Here is an 18586-nt window from a genome sequence, read left to right as displayed (position 1 = left end):
TTTTATGGTTTATTAAATATCCCTACACTTTATCATTTGCTTGTCCTCAAGCAAAATCCTCAACTCACAATTAAAATTAAACTTTCTCAATTCATAATTCTCATCAATAATGTTTTTTTATAATTCAAAAATAATCATACATTGATAATTCAACTAAAAGAGCATTAAAAATTCAAACAGTCAAAGTCGAACATTTTTAAGCATGAAAACATAGGAATTTCCCCTTATTTAATTAATTACCTTTAATTCAAAATCGACAAGAATTGACATCCTCACTAAAGATTCACTCAAATCGCTCAAAGTGTTTAATGTTAAAAAATAAGCACTCAATAGTCAAACATGAAAAGTCATTACCATAGGCTTGCATGAAAATCAAATCTCCACCACTATAAAATGAGACGATACACAAATCAAAAAGTCTTTAAGAGGTTGTAATGGGGCTTAGGTTAAGGGTGTGGAGAAAGGCTGAAAAAAATGGTTAGAATCGAGATCAAATTGATAAATTACCTAACTAGAAAAATAACAAATGCTGAATTACAAATAATTACATCAATCTAAACTATTCAAAAATAACACGAGCTTCTTTTCAAGATATGAATTTAACTGTTCAAGCTCAATTAACAAAAAACTGAATAACTATATCTTTTTCTTTTTCTTTTTTTTTTGATGATTTTATATGTAAATAAGAAGAAATAATTCTACAACTTAATCAAAAAGCTTAATCAGCCAATTAACTAAATCAAATCTCGATAAAAAAATAGAGTCAATAAAATTGAAAAATTCTCAATGAACAAAAAATGAGTTATGGGTTATCATTAATGGGTAAATCAAGAAACGGTGTGTTAAGCTCAAAAGGGGTTCGCTAAGGGTTAATTATAAAGGTAGGCTTTTTATGGGATAAGTGGGTTTAAACTTAAGTACTTTTATCATCTCAATAAATCAAATCAAATGTGTGGTCTCGACATGCATAATCAAAGTAAGTCCTAAAATAACACATCAATATTGACACACTCATAACCAATGATAAAATGAGCAAGAAAAATGTATGCTCTAAAGGCTCAAAATCTCACAAAAAATTATGATTTTTTATATCAATCTTGCAAATCTCAAACTTCAAGGTGATACCTCAATTTAGGGAAACAACCTAATTTTTTTTAATTCTGAAAATAAACTTATCATGCTTGATTCTCTCATGTGTTAAAGCTTAAACATTCAATGCACAAATATCTACGAATTTAATCTAAAACCTATCAATGAAAATAACAAATCGATAAGAATTCATTCTAATAGTAATATGAGATAATTACTTGAACACAAGATATAATTTAGGGATTTTCTAATAATCATATAAATAACCTCCCACATACTTAAGATGTACATTGTCCTCAATGTACAAACAACAACAATCACGGTAGAAACATAATATCATAAGAGAGGGAGAGAATTGAAACTACCCTGAATATTGGATGAAATCCCCAAAATAGTGAAAAGTGGAATTGTAGACAAATCTTAAATGTAGTGCATGATTATGAGCAAGCTATTAAGAAAATAAACACAAGTAGTGAAGAAGATTAAGGGATTATACTCAATTAGAAACAAACATAATGAATAAAAATATAGTTTAAAATATAAAAAAAAGAAGTTTAAGAAAATAACAATAAACATAAAAAAAACTGAAAATAAAAATAAAAATGACCATAAAATAAAAATAAAATAAATAGACTCAATGGTCCTCATCATCAGACACATCAGTGTCGTGAGTTGTCAGCGCTGGAGAGGAAATATAGAGATGCTGATAGATCTTCTGCAATGTCGCGTCAAGACTGTCAAACCTTTGAGCGCAGTACTGCTTGAAGCGAGTGAGCCGTTTGGAGATGTCATCTGAAGTAGGAGTAGAAGGAATGATGGTGACTCGAAGGTGGAAGCTGTGGTGGGTCCTCGTGATAGGGAAGAACATCATCAGTGAAGTCTTCGGGTTCATTTTGAGCGTCAAAATGAAATAATCGATACTGGGGGATCCGCTCCACAACTCTGCTTAATCATCCTCATGTGTATCATGGTCCAGATTTCATGTGGGGACATCTGGCCTACAAGTGTGAGTGTGGAAGACTGCTTTGATGTGTCTAAGAGACTGAAGTGTCGAGCGAAGCGTGTCACAAAAGGGCCTAAATAGATAGGGCCCTTCCTGTGGCAGTCAGTCTGATGGTGAAAGGCTAAGACAATGAAGTACGCCAAGTCAAAGATATGCTCGGTGGCCATGCTCCATAGAAAATAGGCGTCATAAGTACTAACGACTCCAGTGCTCTCCCTCCTACCAATCAGTTAAAAGTGCATGAATGTATCGTAAAACTGGAGGGAGAGAAGTCGCCTTCAAGCAACTCGCGTCATATGGTGTCTGACTTGCTATAAACTCAGTCCAACACTAAGATAGAAAGTAATAGATGTGTCGATGAAGTCAAAAGAAGTTCTCGGCGCTCATAAATTCCTCTGTGTAAAGTCCCATAACAGCACCGAACTCGAGGACGCTCATGTGGCGCACCAAACCATCAAGTCAAAAAGTGATGGTGCCTGGCTCGTTATGAGTCGTCATGACCTGCTGTACCAGAAACATCGCGCAGGAATCCAAGGTAAGCTCCATGTAAGTGGGCTCGATGATGGAGAAGAATCTATTCCACAGAGCTGTGGTAATGAAGGCGCGAACATCATCAGCTAGGCGGACCTGCTCCAACGTGCCCTAATCGATATAGTGGCCTAGACCGAGTGGTCGTACGCGAAGGAATTGATATAAATCATCTTAGGGGCCTATCGAAAATCGAAGATAAGGGTGATAGGCCTCGGTGAAAATGCTCGAAGATGAGCGGGGACGGCGGTCTTAGACTTGCCACGAGTGTTCGTCATAATATGCTTGCAATAAAACAATCAAGGAAATCAAATTGACGAATCAACATAATAGGCAAGCTAACAAGAAATAAGCATCCAAGTTCAGCTCAACATTTGGACTAAATAGAGAATGGACTTATAATATGTTGAAACTAACAAGCAAAATGCCAATACAAACAAAAACAAAGGAAATGTAAATAAAATTGATAATTATCAATAAAAATGAATAACTAAAACTAGCCAGAATAAAATCAACAATGAAAGTAACTAAAATAAAATGAACGGATAAAATGGGGAATGAAAAATAAAATAAAATAAAATAAAATAAACTAGTAAGAATATTCAACAACTAAATCAAGAATCAATCCAAAATCAATTAATAAAGAAAGTAAATAAATAAAACATGAACCAAGCAATAAATAAAATTAGTAAAACCACTGACAAGAAAATAATAATAAAGAAATAAACAAAGAAATCATAATAATAATAGATAAGAATTAAATAAATAATGAATTAAATAAAAAAAATAGAAGGGCAAAAGGGGAAATCGATTGAACAACTGACGGTGAACGGAGGTGCGGGGGCTCGACGGTTGACGGGGAATCGGTCGACCGAATGGTGTGAGTCGTGCGTGGGGGTGTGAAACAGGAAGGAGAACAAGAGAAAAGGGAGGGGTTGTTCGTACGGGAGTGGGGGTGTACGCGTAAGGGGAATAAGGCTGGGGCTCGGGTTTTCTATTGGAGTAAGGGGAGAGGAGTGGTTGGTGTTTGTTAGGATCAGCTAGTGGTGTGTGTGGCATGTGTTGTTTCGAGGGGAGGGAAAAGGAAAAGGGCGACCGAAAGAGGTGGGTGATGGTTGCGAAGGGAATGAGTGAGGGAGAAAGGGGAAGATCGGGATTAAATGTTACGGAGTGGTAAACGACGGTCGAAAAAAGAGAGTTAAGGGAACGACGATGGTTCGGGTTTCTGGGGAGGAAGAAGATAAACTAAAAAAAATAAAATATAGTTGGGGCTTTTAAAAGGGTGACAGTTGTGTAAGGCCCGTGTTGGACCACACGATTGTGTCACACACCCGTGTGGCTTCTGTTTAGCCCGTGTCAGTTAATAATAAAAGCCCAGTCTTCACACGGCCTCAAACATGCCCTTGTGTCCAGCTTGTGTGGCACACACAACCGTGTCGCATGGTTGTGTGTAACCTCCTTCGCTTCTCCCATGCTTATGTGGCTCAGCCGTGCCTCGCACACTACCGTGTGCCTTGCCTGTATAACTCTCTGACTTGTTTTAAAATTGAAAATTTTAGCTCCAGGTTTCACATGGCCTAGGACACGCCCGTGTCACATGCTCGTGTGGACTAGTTTAGGTTGTGTCTCTGTCGATTTTTGTAAAATTAAGTCCTAGTATCCACACAGCCAATGACACACACGCGTGGTCACACGGCCAAGTTGCCAAATAATGTAACTCATTGTCGATTTTTTTCAAATTTTAAAACTAAGTCATAGGATCCATACGGCCAAGGACATGCCTGTTTGTCCAGGCTATGTGAGTTAAAAACTGACATTTCTATTTATTTATTTATTTTTTAAAAGATACCATGTAATGAAAATAAGAAAATTAGTAGTGTTAAGACTCGGGTTACCTCCCGAGAATCGCTTATTTAAAGTCTAAGCTAGACTTACCTTGTGCTCATAATTACGAAGGTTCGCGGAGCTGAAGCTCATCTCTATCATTTCTAGAATCCTCACCATTATAAAGTTTAAGTCAATGACCGTTTACCTTGAATGTGCCATATTCTGGATGAGTTACCTCTATCATACTGAATAGGAAAACGATTTATATTATGAATGTACCTGACCATCTTAATTTCAGCTTTCCGGGAAACAACCTAAGCTTTGAATTATATAAAAAGACAATATCTCCAGCTGCGAATTGTTTGGGCTGCTTCAAACAAGCATCATGACGTCGTTTTGTTACTTCTTTATATAGTCGCGAGTTCTCGTAAGCATTCACTCGCCATTCATCTAGCTCGTTCAGCTACATTAATCTCTTCTCACTTACAAGTTTAAGATCATAGGTTAGGAATTTTATATTCTAGAATGTTTTGTACTCAAATTCAAACGGTAAATGACAACTTTTTTCATAAACAAGTTTGTAAGGAAATATTCTTATGGGAGTTTTAGAAGCAGTTCTATAGGTCCATAAAATGTCATTTACTTTTATCGCCCAATCCTTCCTATTTGATTCTATGGTTTTCTCTACGATACGTTTGTGCTCTCGGTTTGCAACTTTAACTTGTCCACTAGTTTGAGGGTGATAAGGGGTAACTGTCTTATGATGCACTCTATACTTCTTAAAGACTTTACCAAATTGAGCATTACAAAAATGCATACCTCTATCACTAATAATTTTTTTAGGTGTTCCGAACCGAGAAAAGAGCTTCTTGAGAAATTTAACTACCACTCTAACATCATTTGTAGGTAAAGTTTGAGCTTTTACCTATTTCAACATATAATCGACCGCTACTAGGATGTATTTATTACCAAACGAACTAAGAAATGGACCCATAAAATCAATGCTCTAGACATTAAATATTTCACATGAGAGCATATAAGTTTGAGGCATTTTATCACGTTTAGAAATATTACCTATTCTCTAGTATATATTACAAGAAGTAACATACCTGTTAGCGTCTTTGAATAGTGTGGGCCAATAAAAACCTGATTCAAGCATTTTGTGTGCTGTCATAGTTCTATTGTAATGTCCTCCTGTTGGTCTTAAATGGCAGTGTTGCAAGATTTTACTCGCTTCTAATTTTGTAACACATCTCTGAATTACTTGATCTGCACATACACGAAAGAGGAAATGGTCCTCCCAAGAATAATTTTTCACATCGACAAAGAATCGCTTCTTTTGATGATGTGTCAACCTTTTTGGTAGAATGTTAGCAGCTAGATAATTTGCAATATCTGTAAACCAAGGGACTTCAGAGTTAGTTATAACCAAAAGTTGTTTATCAAGAAACGAGTCATTTATCTCATTCCCATCAAGCTCCTTAAGATGTGAATTCTCTAACCTAGAAAGGAAATCGTCTGCAAGATTTTCGGCTCTCTTCTTATCCTGGATTTTTAAATCGAACTCCTACAATAATAAAATCCATCTTCTAAGTTGAGGTTTTACATCTGATTTAGTGAGGAGATAACGAAGAGCTGAATGGTCAGTGTAAATGACAACTTTAGATAATATCAAATATAGTCTAAATTTATCAAATGCAAAAACCACAACTAGCAATTCTTTTTCTGTAATAGTGTAATTTTCTTGTGCGACTGTCAACGTTTGTTAGCATAATAAATTGGTTGAAAATGCTTGTCTTTTCGCTGTCCAAGAACTGCACCTACTGCAAAATCACTCGCATCACACATTAGTTCAAAGGTAAATTCAAATCAGGTGCAACCACAATCGGATCATTAATTAATTTGTCTTTAAGAGTATTAAATGCTTCTAAACATTCCTGACTAAAATCGAAAGGCATATCTTTTTCTAGCAAATTCGTTAAAGGCTTAACTATTTTAGAAAAATCTTTAATGAATCTTTTATAAAACCCAGCATGTCCTAAAAAGCTTCGAATAGCCTTAACTGAATTAGGGGGAGGTAATTTTTCAATAGTTTCAATTTTTTGCTCTATCAACCTCAATCCTTTTGCTAGAAATTTTATAGCCCAACACAATCTTTTCTCTAACCATAAAGTGACATTTTTCCCAATTAAGTACAAGGTTCGTTTCCTCACATCTCATTAGAACTTGTTTTAAGTTTTTAAGACAAAGATAGAGAGAATTACCGAATACCGAGAAGTCATCCATGAATACCTCCATAATGTCTTCTACAAGTTCATCAAAAATGGCCAACATGCAACACTGAAAAGTAGTAAAAGCATTACACAATCCAAAATGCATTCGTTGATAAGCAAACGTACCATATGGACATGTAAATGTCATTTTTTCTTGGTCCTCGGGAGTTATCGAGATTTGAAAATAGCCAGAGAGTCCATCTAGGAAATAATAATATATATGCCTAGATAGTTTTTCCAACATTTGATCAATGAATCACAAAGGGAAGTGATCTTTTCTCGTGGCATCGTTCAACTTCCTATAATCAATACAAACTCTCCATCCCGTGACTGTTCTTGTTGGAATCAACTCGTTCTTCTCGCTGGCTACAATAATCATGCCTCCTTTCTTAGGAACAACCTGCACAGGACTCACCCAAGTACTGTTAGAAATAGGATAAATAACTCCAGCATCTAAAAGTTTAATTACCTCAGCTTTAACAACTTCTTTTATGTTAGGATTCAACCGTCTTTGAGCTTGCACACATGATTTGTCTTCATCCTCCATTAAAATTTTATGGGTGCAAAAAGAAGGATTGATCCCTTTAATATTAGAAATCTTCTATGCTATGACTCTTTTATGTTCCTTTAATACTTGTAATAACTCATCTTTATCATTTGGCTATATTTTTTAAGCAATAATCATTAGTAATGTAGAATTATTTTCAAAGAACGCATACTCTAAGTGATTTGGTAATTACTTAAGTTCCAATTTGAGAGGTTCTTCAATAGAGGGTTTTAATTTTAATTCAACGTTTACCTCAATGCCCTCATAATTCTTTTGTCTCAGTGAAGACTCATTAGAATTTAAATCCATTTTTGTCTCACCTATCACAATAGTAACATCATCTACCTTCTCTCCTTGGACAAGACACAGTTCCAACGTGTCTTTATGCACAATTTCTTGTAAAGAATCTTGAATAACATGATTAATAGAGTAAATAAAATAACATGAATCATTTTGTTCTCTAGAAAATCGCATGGCATCATAGATTTTAAAAAACAATTTCTTTGTCACCTACCCTAAGCACAATTTTACCATCACCCACATTAATAACAGCCCTAATAGTGGCTAAAAATGGGCGACCTAAAATTAACATGTCAAGCACAACAAAATCAACAGGGAATATGAATTTATATACTTTTATAAAGACATCTTCAATAATACCCTTAGGGTATTTAATAGACCTATCAGCTAATTGAATACTCATCCTAGCGGGATTTGGTTCCTTAAGACCAAACTGCTTGAACATTTTATAAGGCATCAAATTAATACTAGCACCTAAATCAGCTAATGCTTTCTCAATATTTAAACTACCAATTAAACAGGGAATAGTAAAACTTCTTGGATTTTTCAGCTTGGTTGGTAGTTTATTTTTAAGAATAATTGAACATTCCTCGTTGAGTTCCACAGTAGATAGCTCTTTAAACTTCCTTTTATTTGTTAAAAGCTTTTTAAAATTTTTTGCATATGTGGGCATCTGCGAAATATCTGCAACAAAAGGTGAGTTAATATGCAATTGTTTAAAAAGTTCAAGAAATTTACCAACTTTTTTGGATATAGGATCAGTGGTTTATATTCCTTAAGTACCGGTGTTTCACTCACTTCGAGTTTTATCTCCTCGTCCTTTTTCTTATTAGATTCCTGTTGTAGCTTCTTTTCAGGTTCAATCAACACGTTCCTATTTCTTAGTGTAACTGCTTTCACATGCTCTTTTGGGTTGGGTTCGGTGTTACTAGGTAAACTATCTTGTTGCCTTTTTGAAACTAATTTAGTAAGCTGTCTAATTTGATTTTCGACCCATGAATCGACACTTGCTGATTTTTCAAAGTTGTTTTGGTGTTTTGAAAATGAGTCTCTAACATCGAAATAAATTTTACCAATATCTCTTCAAGGTTTGGTTTATTCTCTTGCTGATAAGGTTGTTGTTGAAAACTTGGAGGGAATTGTGGTATTTGATTTCCTTGACCACCCTATGAGAAATTTAGGTGGTTCATCCATCCTGCATTATAGTTATTACTATAAGGATTATTTTGAGGTCTAGAATTATTACCCATATAATTTTGTTGCTCATTCTCCATGCTAGGACTATAGGGTAAATATTCTGAATTATTAATTCCACCTCTATTTGCGTCGCATTGCATCACTGGATGTACCTGTGTAGAAACACATAAACCATCAAATTTTTTATTTAAGAGTTCTACCAAATTCGACAACATGGTGACCGCATCTAAGTTAAAAACACTAGCTACTTTTGTGGGCTTCGTCCTCATGACTTGCCACTGATAATTATTCAGTGACATCTCCTCTATAAACTCATAAGCCTCTTCAGGTGTTTTATTATTCAGAGTCCCACTAGCGGTTGTATAGATCAATTGCCTAGTTGAGGGATTCAAACCCTATGAGAAATTTAGGTGGTTTATCCATCCTGCATTATAGTTATTACTATAAAGATTATTTTGAGGTCTAGAATTATTACCCATATAATTTAGTTGCTCATTCTCCATGCTAGGACTATAGGGTAAATATTCTAAATTATTAATTCCACCTCTATTTGCGTCGCATTGCATCACTGGATGTACCTGTGTAGAAACACATAAACCATCAATTTTTTTATTCAAGAGTTCTACCAAATTCGACAACATGGTGACCGCATCTAAGTTAAAAACACTAGCTACTTTTGTGGGCTTCGTTCTCATGACTTGCCACTGATAATTATTCAGTGACATCTCCTCTATAAACTCATAAGCCTCTTCAGATGTTTTATTATTCAGAGTCCCACTAGCGGTTGTATAGATCAATTGCCTAGTTGAAGGATTCAAACTGTCGTAAAAGGTTTGAACCTGTAGCCATAGAGGTAACCCATGGTGAGGTCACCTTCTCAATAAATCCTTATACTTCTCCCATGCATCATATAGGGTCTCTAAATCCATTTACAAGAAGGAAGAGATATCATTCCTCAGCTTGGCTGTCTTAGCCGGTGGAAAATACTTCAGTAAAAATTTTTCAGTCATTTGATCCCATGTAGTGATAGAACCTCGTGGCAGGGAGTTCAACCACTGTTTAGCCTTATTCCTCAATGAGAAGGGAAACAATCGAAGGCAAATGGCATCGTCAGAAACACCATTTATCTTGAAAGTGTCGCAGAATTTTGGAAAGTTGGCCAAATGAGTATTTAGATCTTCATCTTGCAAAGCATCGAACTGAACAAATTGTTGAATCATCTGAATAGTGTTCGACTTCAATTCGAATTTATTTGCAGTAATAGTAGGTCTCATGATACTCGATTCAGCCCCAGTTAGAGTGGGGTTGGCATAGTCCTACATAGTACGAGGAGCAAGATTTGGATTTGCAGGATTCGCAGCAACCACAGGAGGTAGTTGATTATTTTGATTTTCAGCCATCTCCTCAGTAATAATTATAACATCCTCTTGTCCTCTCACTGTACTTTGTCGATTCTGCCTTGCTTCTCTACGATTTCTACGAGCTGTGCTTTCAATCTCACTGTCGATTATTAAATGACCTGACGAGTTTCTTCTAGTCATAAACTAAAGGAACCTGTTAAAAGCAAACAAAAGAAAAATTAGAAAATAAAAACTAAACTAAAAACAAAAATAAAATGAAATAAAAAATAGCTAAATTAATAAAAATCAAGTGTTCCTAATATTTTAGTTCCCGACAACGGCGCCAAAAACTTGATGAGTCACTTAACTAACAAAAATCACGACAAAAGCAAGTGCATCTATTGAATAGTAGTATAGCTATGGTGAGTCGAGAATACCATACCCACGAGAACTAAAAGTACTAGTGATTATTATCTTTTTATTATCTAGTTAATAAATTGAGGAATTGTTTTTAATCTATAATTAACTAAACTAATTACTAAGAACACGACAAAGAATGGAATGAGAAAATATTTGAATATAACCAAAAAGAAAGACAATACCCAGGAAAGAATCCACCTAGACTTTACCTATTATTCTGAATCTAATTTAAACAAATTATTCACTTCTGCCTTGACCCGTAGAAATCCCTAAATTATGTTAATATCTCTTTCGAGAATAAGAACAACTAACTCTAGGTTGATTAATTGAAATCACTTTCTAATTAAAACCTCTATTGTCACATTAACTCGATCTATGGATTCCCCTATTAGATTCGACGCTAATCCAGTAGATTTATGTCGTCCTATTTCTAGGATTGAATGCAACTCCACTCAATTATGCTAGAACTACTCTTAAATAAGGACTTTTGCTCCACTGAATAAGCACATTTAATATGAATCGATATCTTGAAAATATCAAAACATGAAATAAGCATACATAATTGAGAATAAGAAATCAAGTATTTATCATGTAAATCAGAAATTAAATAATAAGATTTATCATAGGTTTCATCTTCCTTAGGTATTTAGGGAATTTAGTTCATAATCTGGGAGGGAAACAACTCAAAATTAGAATAACAACAAGACATAAGAAACCTAATAAAACTTCAAAGGAAATTTGAACGGAGATCTTCGATCTTGAAGGAGATCTACTTCTAAGTTGACTGTGATGGTGTTCTTCGAGTAATTTCTTCGTTCTACTCTGCGTGTCCTCTTTAGTCCTCTTCTGATATGTATTTATAAATTTTAGAATGCTCAAAAACTCTAAAATTAGGCTTTTTCGCGTAAAAGAGAAGCAAGGTTCAAAATTGACACGAGCTGGCACATGGGCATGTGGCCAACCCGTATGGCTTACACGGGCATGTGCAACCTGTCTGAAAATGTCTAGGCCGAGTGGTTCTTGAAAACAACTCTTTTTGTCTAATTTTGGTCTGTTTTTCGCTCCTTTCACTTCCCTATGCTCACTTAAGTATAAAAACATAAATTTAAAGGATTAGGAGCATCAAATTCATTAATTCACATAATAAATTATCCAAAAACATGCGAAGCATGGGATTAAAACATGTTACTTTTATGGTTTATCAATGATTTTGGTGTAGCTAGAACTCCGATAAATATAAGTCAACATCTATCTAAAAAAAAGGTGAAAGTGTTGACCAATTAGAATATGCAAGAGTTATTGGTAGTCTAATGTACCTTATGAGTTGCACTAGACTTAATATTCCTTTCACTGTAAGCAGTTTAAATAAATTCACAAACAGTCCAGGGGAGAATCATTGGAAAGCGATTATGAGAGTACTGAGATATCTCAAATATACTCAGAACTACAAATTACATTATTCCAGAGATCCTACTGTGTTAGAAAGGTTCTCCGGTACTAGTTGTATATCTGATATTCAAGATGCCAAAGACACAATTAGTTATATTTTCATATTGGGAGGAAGAGTTGTGTCATGGAAATCCTTAAGGCAAACGATTATAACCAGATCCACAAATGGAATATGAGTTTGTAGCTCTAGACAAATTTGGAGAAGAGGTAGAATGGCTACAAAACTTTTTAAAAGATATTCCTGAATGGCCAAAACCTGTGCCCACAATATGCTTATATTGCGATAACCAAACAACAATTGGTAAAGCACAGAACGTAACGTATAATGGTAAGTTGAGACACATGCGTCCTCGACGCAATACCTTTAGACAACTGATCTCAACTAGAGTTATCTCTATTGATTTTGTAAGAACAAAAGATAACACTACGGATTCGCTAACCAAAGGGTTAAACCAAGATCAAGTTGATAAAACATTGAAAGGAATGTGACTAAATCCCATGAATATTTAAGGCGGTATATGAAGGAAAACCCAATCTAGTTGATTGGAGATCCCAAGATCTTGGTTCAATGGGACAACCTACTTACATAAACCTTATAAGCTCACTGTGCGGATTCTTATCCGAACTCCATTCCTATGATAAAAATAATGATTAAAATGTGGAAAAGGTTAAACAATACTTTTAATGACCATTGTGTGTTTCAGTGAAACGAACAACATAAGTCACCTATGTGAGAGTGAAGTGGGGCCACTTTAAGAAGACTATTGAGGCATAATTCTCTAAGCTCTTATAGAACCAAGAGGATGTTCATGGCCATATGAACATACCCATGAGAACCAAAATCTTGCTAAAAAGGTGATTGTGTGAGGTATATCATTGTTTACACAAACGATAGAACAGTTCAAGGACATTGCGTCTATTGGTCAGCTAGTAAAGTAAATATATTTTCACAAGGAAAAGTTCAAGGGTTGATGCCTACCTATCCTATGCAAATATCGAATGTAGAATCTATCACCTCTTTGAGTCTTTGAGTCTTATTGATCCATCAATTTTATTCACGTAGGGGATTGTTGGAAAATAATGGATATTTTGGAACTTTAAGGCATATTATTTTATTGATAAAATTGAAGGTTTGAATAATAAATTATGGATCTATATTCTATATAATATGCTCAAAATTATTGAGTGATTAATGATAAATTGATGCTCAAATTAAACAATAGTTCTGTCTATTGATGAACAGTTGTATCTCTTGGTGAACAGATTCATTACTTTTGGTTTAATATTGCATCTTTTCATTCATTATGTCTGCTCACTTATATCTATTAACTTTTCTACAAAACTCTTCATGAATCAATCTAAATCTCTTCATTCATTTCCTCTCCTCTATATAAAGCCAAGTTAGGAGACTTCTAAAACACAACATAAAAAACCATTAATATAAAAAATTCCTTCTAAATTCATTCCTCGTAGTGATAAAAAAAAGGGCAAGATTGTGTTTGATTGATTACTGTTGTTGTGTCACTATTGTGATTGTTTGTTGTTGTATCTTAGAAGACAGACGTCCAACGTTACTCAAAGCACCGAAGAGAGGTCCAATCTGTCTTAAGGAAATTGTTCATATAGGCCTCAACAAAATTCTTCTTTTAATTTTCAACTCTGTCCGGTTACAGGTATTCTGTTGTGTTACTACTATTACATTGCATTGCATTATGATTATTACTAACATATTAATACTACATACGATATTATGTTTACTTACATATTCAAGTAACAATTACTAAATTAAACATAAAAAAAAATAAGTAAATAAAACTAAAAACATAACCAATACATATTTGCATTCCTCTTCGTGAGACAAAATAACAATAATTATACAACATGAGAATAAACAATATACTAAAGTGTAAGCAAATAAAATTCAAGAGCTTTCAACAACTTGAATAGTAGGAATATTAGACCTAATAATAATCTGTTTGATGATAAAGATATATTAAAAAAATTAAGATTATTTTATAATATTAAAACAGGTTTTAATATCACTTTTAAAAGTATATCTATAATTTGATTTTATTACTAAAAAAATAAATTTAGTGGATAATAAAAAATTATAGAAATAATTTAAAATAGATAAAAGAGAGAGCGCAATGTGTTAATCTATGTAATCTGTATATATATGGCAAGTAAGCCTATAGTGTAATAGCAAAAAATCTTCTATTGAAATAAAGTTATGATAAATCTTGAGTTTAATCCATGTACAATTTTTACCTCTTTTCTTATAAAAAATATATATATTTATAAAATTTTAATTATAAATATTTTATATTCAAAATAAGATATAAATAAACATAAAAAAATATTATTTATTGATTAGATTCAATCATTTAATTTATTCATTATATTTGATTGAAAATATAAAGAATAGAATAAGGATAAAACTTAATATATAAATCAGTATGTTATAACAATCAAATTATTATTAATCACAATAAAACTATATTTAAAAATACGCTTTAAATATTTTGAATTTCAAAGTTTTCTTACGTAATTTCTTTTATATAATATATATGTTTCAATAATAAAAATCACAATCAATTACGATCATAAGAATAGATGAAAAAGAATCAATGCAAAATAGGCAAGTGGCTTGATAGTATTATTAATTACCATTTCACAAATATAATAGTTAATTGTTGAGATAATTACATCAAATATTCTCTGCCACTCTTATTTTAAATTAATTTTTAAATTTTTAAATATTTTAATTATATTTTTAAATTATTGGTACTATATTAATAAAGTTCTTTTATTACTAAAAACATTAATTTAATTGTTTTTTTTTTGAAATCAGAACTGATACTTGTATTGATAAGGAAAATAAATAAATATATCAGGTCTAAAAAGACTAAACCTACACCTATTTGTATCCTATAGGACACCGAAATAGTGCTTTTAATAAACGAGAATTAAAGAAACCAACTAAAACAAAAAAATAAAATTAAACTTATTTTAACCATACAAAAATGGAAATGAAACGACTAGCCTAGGCAACATAGACTTAAAAACTCAGTTTCCCTTTCGTCAAACTCCGATCTCTCTGTATCAGCTACCCACAATGATTGATAAGCTCCCAGTATCAAAACTATTGAAGCCGTCTTCTCGGCCGGTCTCACGAGCTCATCGGACAAACAATTTGCCTCTAGTCCGGACTCTAGCTTACCCTCTCACCTTCCTCTCAGTTAACTCGCCTTTCTCCAGCCACCAGTCTTTCCACCGCCTGCAGAACCTCCTTAATCCAGTATTGGGGGCTTACATATCACCGTCCCTCCATCGCCATCCTATGGGCTGCCTTATTAGCCTCCCTTGGTACTTGCTGAAACCTCGTTCTTCTGAATCTAGAAAATCGTCCCTTGATTTCGCTAATCAGACTGCTAATCTCAGACTTATCTTCTTCTTCAGAGTTTAACTTTCAGATTACCATTAACGCATCGCCTTCAATGCAAATATCTTGGAAGCCCATGTCCTCAGCCATAGAGATGGCTTGCAAACACGCCTGTGCCTCAGCCATCACTGGATCTGATATATTCTCCCATGGACAGGTATACGCTCCCATCACCAATCCATCATTATTCCTTGTTATAACTCCTGAACAAGAGCTTCTTGTTTGGTAGTTAAACGAGGCATCGAAGATGATTTTTATGGTATCTCGTTCTGGTGGTTTCCATTCAGAACTGTCCACTACTTGGACTCCCCGCAATACCACCCCCAGCGTGGCTATCTCTGTGCAATAGGCTTGCACAAAACCAACAACTTCATTAACTTGCTCTCGGACTCCATCATGGTAAATCTTATTACGGTTATACCAAATAGCCCAATAGGCAATAGCTCTGCTTTTACATTACTCAATGCTCAGATTATTGAACTCTATTGCTAACCACATTTTCCAATTGGGATCTTCATTGCATGTTACAACTGTCACCCCCAACCCCCTTAATACTTGCTGCGTAAAGAAGCAATCTCTGAACAAGTGAATGACAGTTCCCTCTGCTGTTTTACAAACCAGGCAAAGTGTGTTGACAACCAAATTACGAGTTCTTAGATTGTATAAAGTAGGGATGTAATCGTCAGCAATTCGCCACATATGTATTCTTATTTTGCTTGGTATATGGAGACCCCACAGTTTTGTAAAAAAATTAGCTAGCAAATCAGTCTTAAAATTAGGCCCCGTAGCTGTAATTTGCCACTTATATCCACTCTTAACGGTATACACCACTGTATTGTCACCTCTCCAGACTAAGATATCCTTTGATTCACTATGTACAAGTGGAATTAGCAGAATGTTTGCAAGGTGCTCCTCACCGAATAACTCCCAAATTGTGTCCTGCTTCCAAGTAGTGGTTTCTTTGTCGATTAAATCTAACACTTTTGTATACCTAATATTTATATGTTGACCCTGTATCTGCCCGTTTCCAGGTCGCGGAAGCCAGACATCATTCTATATGTTTACTGCTTCCCCGTTCCCAATCCACCAACTGAGCCTCTCCTCAAGGAGTTTTCGAGCTCCCCAAATACTTCTCCAGGTATACGAAGGGTAAGAGCCTAACCTTGCACTCATAAAGTCCTCTTTTGGGAAATATTTTACTTTCATTACTTGAGCAAGCAAGCAATCTGGTTGCGTAAGAATTTTCCAACCTTGTTTCGCTAACAATGCCAAATCGAACTTCGATAAAACTTTGAAACCCATTCCTTTCTTCGCTTTGGAGAGATACATGTCACGCCACTTGCACCAATGTATACCCTTATTTGTTTTAGAGCTACGCCACCAAAACTTATTCATGATACTCTCAAGCTCATAACAGAAGGATAACTGTAATTTGAAATATTGCATTGCATAAATCGGTATAGCTTATAAAATAGATTTTAAAAATACCTCCTTACCCCCTGTCGACAAGACCCTCATACTCCAGTTATGCAACAGTTTGACAAACGTTCTTTAATGTCAACAAAAGCATCTTTTTTCGATGTCCTACCTTAGTTGGCAACCCCAAATACCTTTCTAGGTTATTCAAAATATGAACCCCCAAAATTCTACCCACCTGGTGTTGTATGTCAGAGCCTACATTCCTACTAAAATAGATAAGTGATTTATCGAAATTTACCAATTGCCCGATAACCTTTCATACTCCTTAATCACATTCTTCAAATTAGAAGCCCCTTCAATGGAGGCCTCTCCAAACAGCATACTATCATCAGCGAAAAAGAGATGGGACACCTAAACGTTACTTCTACCCACCTTTGTTGTCGAAATCCTGCTTTCCGCTTTAGCAAGTGCTATCAGTCGTGAGAAACCTTCAGCGCAGATGAGAAACAAATACGGACTTAACGGATCCCCTTGCTTTAATCCCCTGTGAGGCTGAAAGTCCTCTCCATGTCTTCCATTTATTACCATTATATACACCACACTGGAGATACACTTCATAATTAGAGCAATCTATTCTTTACAAAAGCCCATGCTACGTATCATTTTTCGTAAAAATCCTCACTCAATCTTATTATACGCTTTGCTCATATCTAGTTTTAAAGCAAATTCTTTCTTTGACATCCCTCGCCGTTTCTTAAACGAGTGCAAAATTTCATATGCCCCTTGGGTATCCTCAATACAATAATGTAGGACACTGAGGAATCTATGAACTAGCACTTTCGAAACAATTTTGTAAATAACATTGCACAAACTAATTGGGCGAAATTGGCTCATTGAAGTTGGTGAACTTACTTTAGGAATCAGCACAATACTTGTTTTGTTGATTTCCCCTATATCTCTTCGGCTATTTAGCACATCCAAACAATACAGCACATCCAAACAATACTTAATCACATCCTCCCCAATAATATGCCAGTATTTTTGAAAAATAGTGCTGGAAACTTATCCCTACCTGATGCTTTTAGAGGGCCGATAGATTTCATAGCCACAACAATCTCTTCTGCTTTAAACTCAACCATTAAATCCCTATTTAGGTCATCAGTTATGCATGGAACAAAATACTCAAATAAGCGATCACAATCGCCGGTTTCCGTAGACGGAAACAGGTCTTTAAAATAATCTGTTGCAATTTTTAAAACTTCACCAAAATTCGTCGCCCACGTCCCAGCACCATTTAGCAGCCCTCTAATCACATTTCTCTTCTTTCGGTTGGAAGCACACCTATGGAAGAATGACGTGTTCCTATCTCCCATGCGAAGCCAATTGACTCTCGCTCTTTGTTCCTAGAAGATCTCCTCCTTATTGGCTTCGAGGTTCAGAGCAAGTTTAACCTCTGTGATCTCCTCCAACACCTCATCGCTTATCCCGCAGGCACTTAATTCACTTAATCTCGCATTTAGCTCCAGCGTTCGACGTTCTTGAAACTTCTTAGACTTGGCTGCCCAGGAACTCAAACTCAACCCCACCTCCCTCAGTTTTACTAGAAAATCCTGATGATTTGAATTCCATTCCAAAACTAACCCCTCCTCAAAATCCGACTGCAAAATCCAATCAGCGTTGAATCTGAAATGCCTTTGTTGTTCCCCAAAACGCAATCTACCATCCCTTTCTGAGTCGACCAATACTGGACAA

At 34.9% G+C, this 18586-nt stretch overlaps 1 protein-coding gene and 1 non-coding gene across 15 annotated transcripts in view; both read left to right on the top strand.

The window, feature by feature from the left end:
• The window catches only part of LOC107959844 (bidirectional sugar transporter SWEET4), a 37906-nt gene that overhangs the window by 3623 nt on the left and 15697 nt on the right, over positions 1-18586 (top strand). For 2 of the 14 annotated variants that reach the window (XM_041114259.1, XM_041114255.1), the window contains exons 1-4: positions 14822-15339; positions 15433-15572; positions 15645-16321; positions 16447-16564. In XM_041114259.1, the coding sequence (XP_040970193.1) occupies positions 16311-16321; positions 16447-16564 (129 nt within the window). In that variant the 5' untranslated portion in view covers positions 14822-15339; positions 15433-15572; positions 15645-16310. Of the gene's footprint in view, positions 1-14821; positions 15340-15432; positions 15573-15644; positions 16565-18586 lie in introns of those variants that run through there. The other 12 variants (XM_016896000.2, XM_016895999.2, XM_041114262.1 and 9 more) reach the window with 10 other exon arrangements.
• LOC121229741 (small nucleolar RNA R71) lies at positions 9620-9726 on the top strand. Its single transcript, XR_005927696.1, has one exon. It is a non-coding gene; the product is annotated as a small nucleolar RNA R71 (small nucleolar RNA).

Source organism: Gossypium hirsutum, chromosome A05 (assembly GCF_007990345.1).
Source record: "Gossypium hirsutum isolate 1008001.06 chromosome A05, Gossypium_hirsutum_v2.1, whole genome shotgun sequence".
In the NCBI taxonomy this organism is placed as follows: Eukaryota; Viridiplantae; Streptophyta; class Magnoliopsida; order Malvales; family Malvaceae; genus Gossypium; species Gossypium hirsutum.
Note: the sequence above shows the minus strand (reverse complement) of the source record. Positions and strands in the feature narration are given on the sequence as shown.